The 4,394-nt window shown below is 48.2% G+C and overlaps 1 protein-coding gene across 1 annotated transcript in view; it reads right to left on the bottom strand.

Moving 5' to 3' along the window:
* Positions 1–2,397, bottom strand: part of XK (X-linked Kx blood group antigen, Kell and VPS13A binding protein) — a 51,821-nt gene extending 49,424 nt beyond the window's left edge. The window contains exon 1 of the mRNA XM_040468821.1: positions 1,877–2,397. Within this exon, the coding sequence (XP_040324755.1) occupies positions 1,877–2,280 (404 nt within the window). The 5' untranslated portion in view covers positions 2,281–2,397. The remainder of the gene's footprint in view (positions 1–1,876) is intronic.
* Between the last annotated feature and the right edge of the window lie 1,997 nt (positions 2,398–4,394).

The following is a 4,394-nucleotide window of genomic DNA, read 5'->3' as shown; positions in this document are numbered from 1 at the left end:
TTTTTTTTTTTTTTTTTAATTTTTTTTTTCAACGTTTATTTATTTTTGGGACAGAGAGAGACAGAGCATGAACGGGGGAGGGGCAGAGAGAGAGGGAGACACAGAATCGGAAACAGGCTCCAGGCTCTGAGCCATCAGCCCAGAGCCCGACGCGGGGCTCGAACTCACGGACCGCGAGATCGTGACCTGGCTGAAGTCGGCCGCTTAACCGACTGCGCCACCCAGGCGCCCCTAATTCAGAAATATTTTAAATGGCAGTAATGGTAGAGATCACTCACCCGGATAGCTATTTAGGTTGTGTATTTTTTAATTTTGCCAAGATGACCAAACTTACTTAATTTAAGATGGAAGTTACTGGTAAAACGTACTCCACAATCTTCTGCTTTCTTTCACAGAGAGCAGGGAACATAATTAACCAAACTCCATTTCTAAGAAGCCTTGTGAATGTGGCCTGGGGTGTCATTTTCCTCATCTATAAAATGAGAACAGTGACATCTACTTCAAGCTGAGGATTCAATGTACTGAGGGATATAAGTTCCTACCAAACCACTCAGCACAAGGAGCCCTGAGAAACATCAGTCCCCCTTTATCTGTCACTTCATTTAAATGTGAGCAGTGAGTTTTCTTTTCCCAGGTGAGGTTAATAAATGATGAGTGCCTTGCCCAAAATCAGATCCCATTGATTTTACTGAGCAGGATTATAGTCAGGATGCTGTAGCCTACTTGGCCAGAGAAGACTAATTCCTCACTAAATGGCTCCAAACGGCACGACTTTAAAAATTCTTCTCTCTCTCTCTCTCTCCCCTTTCCCACCACCCCGCAACCCTTCTCTTGCTCTTAGATGGCAGTAGCAACGCCTTAGTCCTGCTTATGTACCGGTTTCTCTTCCCTTCTAGGATTCTGTGGCTTCTGGAAGCTGGGAAACTTGTTAACCAAGTTTGTCCTGATTGTGTGTGAACCCCAAGTCAGTATTGTTGAGTGTCGGTGGGGATAGCTGTATTTAATACGAGGTGCGAAGTTTTACAATAGGGCTCTCTGAAATCTATCTTGCCACTGGACTTCTTTTTTTTTTTTTTTTTTGTCTATGTGTGTGTTGGGGGTGGGGTGGGGGTGGGGAGATAGTGCCTGGTAGGAAAGGTTCCTGGCTAGCTGAATTTTCTGGTAGCTGAGCTGTGGCCTTTCTAGCTCTTCCAATTCCTTTATCACCTGTGTCTAAATTCAGTCTTAGAAACTGCTTTCTAATCCAGATAAAAATCCTTTGTTTTGCGTTTCCTACAGGGTTGAAAGCCGTCAAAACAACACATTTTAAACTCTCTTCATGGTCCTTAGATCTGCCAGAGTCTACCTCATTACCATGCAGTCTACTTGCTCTGTGTTAATAAAAATTAATTTCCAGAAATGTCACTAATAGTTTTTCTTAACGCACTGCAACTTTCTGTCTTCATGATACTCTATGTTCCAGCTTCAACGACTGTGTTTTAAGTTAGGCAAGGCCGGAAGGCATGTCTACAACCCTGTACCTTTCTACACCAAGAGAACGATGCGTGGATTTCTAGAACTCGGTATGAGAAGTAGATTAATATTTGCTAAGTGCTCAGAACAGTGCCCGGCACACAGTAAACTCCACGTGTTTGGCACATTAAAGAATCTGCACACGCTTTTTGCTCTAAAGGCGATTTGGCCCACACACTTCTCAAGGGTTTGTCACGACACAAGCCAATCCTGCCAGAGCGCACCCGACCCCAGAGAAGACTTGCATTTCATGAGGTCCAACCACATGCAATTGCCATTTCTGTTGGTCAAGTGCAGTTGAATATTGGCAATGCCCTAGGCGAGAACCTAACAGGAACGCGGTCCGCCCCAGCTTTATTCCCACTCTCCCCGGATCCCGTCGCATTCGCGTGACTGGAACTGTGGGGCCCAGGAGCAGGGCGGGCCGGCCTGGGCCCGGCGCCGGGTCCAGCCACCCGCTCCTCCCGGAAGGCCGCCCCCTCCGCCAGGGCAGTGGGGGAGGGGGCCGGGGACCCGCACGCACCTGAAGAGCGGCCCGAGTTGCAGCAGGTGCAGCAGCAGCACCAGCGGGCGGTCGCGGCTGAAGTCGCGGTGCACGAAGAGGAGCGTGAGCTGCACGAGTGCGCAGGGCAGCAACGAGAAAAGCAGCGTCAGCGCCTGCCACATGCCGTCCCCGCCCGAGCGATAGGTGCTGCTCAGGTACAGCGCCGCCGTCGTCTCGGCCACGAACAGGAACACGGACGCCAGCACGGAGCCCGGGAATTTCATCTCCGCGCGTCAGCGGCGCGCACCGGCAGCGGACGCAGTAGCGGCGGCGGCGGTTGCCCGAGGGGCTCCGGACATATGCCCGGCCCCGAACTCTCCCGCGCTCCGCGCAGCCCGCCGAGGGCACGGGGCTGGCCCAGAGGCCGGGGCGCTGGAGCTGGGCCTGGGGGCGACGGGCCGGGCCGGGGTGGGGCGGGGAGCGCGGCCCCGCTGAGACACGCCCACGCGCACGGTGCGCCGCCCGCGCGTCGCGGTGCCCGCTGCGTCTCTGCGGCGACCGACCTCAGGCTAGCCGCGAACTCGCGTCCCAAGACCGCTGTTGCCGCAGCCCCAACGGCTGCGGCGGGCCCAGCTGGCCCCGCGCTCAGCCTCTGGGTCCTAGAGCCCTTGTCCCCAGCTCCGGATCGCATCCCTTTGAAAAACTGCAACCAATGGGGCCCAGATGCCTTTACATCCCAGTCTCTATTTTGTGGGCCTGGGGAACGCCTAATTCCTCAAAGGACCAGCGTTTCCGGTCACTTAAAAATAACCAGACCACAGAGATGCTTTTCAAAGTACAAGTGTAAAGTCATGTACCCAGGATTCACCATTTCAATGGGCCGAATAAGCGTGCCCTTCAGTCTTCCAGACACAGTGGTGTAAAACATTGCATCCAGTGGTGAAGGAGCATCAGACAATCCTTCGAAGCCACTACCTTCTCTCCCAGAAAAACTGCCTACAAAATGTATTCCTTTCTAACTATGGCTAACACAGAGTGAAAACCAGGACCTAATAAGGAAATGGTTTTCTAGCCCAAGGCATACCTCTGCTTGCTAGTGTGTGCCAGGCCGGGACTAACATAATTCCTTTTCACTCACTGAGCTTGTGACAACCTTGTGAATGTCGGGATGGGCTCAGCCCACCCTTGTCCCTCGGAGTTTAAGCAACCCGCTAAATCTCTCTGGAACTCCGGTCCTAACCTGTTCCATAAGGGATCAGACCTTAATAATGACAACGTTCCTTTCCCTGCTGAAATGAGGCGATTCCATCAATCATAAGGCATATCTGGCATTTTTCTACTTAGGAAAATGTTGTCAACACAAATAGAATATGAACATTCAGAAGAAATCAAGACAAAAATGGTACAGGAAGAGAACACACAGGACTGTTTTTCTTCATTCTTGTGTGGCATAGGAAAATCTATTTACAAGGGTTAAGAGGAAGATTCAGCCGACAGCTGAGAGGTAGCAGGCCCATTCTCTAAAAGGATTACTAATATCTATTTATAGAACCCAGCAGGCCACCATGCCCTGGATCAAGATACATACACAGTCACAAATACAGAATAGACAGCAACACTCCGCAGAATATTTGTGTAATATTTTATTTGACACTGTCTTAAGCTTTAAAGGAGAAGTTAATTTGTAGCTTAGAATTATTAATTTGAGCGCACTCAATATTTAGCATTGGATTTTATTTTAAGGCAAAGGATTATCACAGGTTTCATATGATTAAGTAGACTGTACATAAATATGGGGAAGGATAAGCCAATAAATAACATTGCTTTAAACACTATAGAGTCCAGTTTATGATGAACTATTGTCTACAGTACAAAACTAATACAGAAAACACATTTGGAAAGATCACAGTGTTTAGAACATTGTAACAGCAGTTTTTAAAACAGTAAGGTGCATCTCTAAGCTTCTGACTCAATCTTGTTTCTAAAGAGATTTCATTATACCATGCAGCAGCTGTGAGAAAACCCCCCACGTAAAGGGGAGGCAACATCAACCGAACTTCCCCCTCCAGGAACAACCAATACGAAAAGCTAAAATCTGATGAGCAATTTCAAGTTGATTCTTCTCAGCGTGCACACCAGCTAACTTGCCCCAGTGACCGTGTCTTTATGCATTATCAGTTACCATTTTGTCCTTGAGAATAATGTATACATTCGAGCTTATGATTGCTCTTTCCCTGTAATACCTAAATGGATTTTGACTAAAGATCAATGTCATGTATTGCATTACTTTCTTCCTGGGACTGAACTACCCATTTTTAAAAATACTATGTACATGATAATAGTCTTATAGAAAGTGGGTTTTTTTTTTTTTGGTGTAATAATATGTAACATACCAGAA

This window comes from Herpailurus yagouaroundi, unplaced genomic scaffold, assembly GCF_014898765.1.
Source record: "Herpailurus yagouaroundi ecotype Mexico unplaced genomic scaffold, PumYag 67793, whole genome shotgun sequence".
Lineage (NCBI taxonomy): Eukaryota > Metazoa > Chordata > Mammalia > Carnivora > Felidae > Herpailurus > Herpailurus yagouaroundi.
Note: the sequence above shows the minus strand (reverse complement) of the source record. Positions and strands in the feature narration are given on the sequence as shown.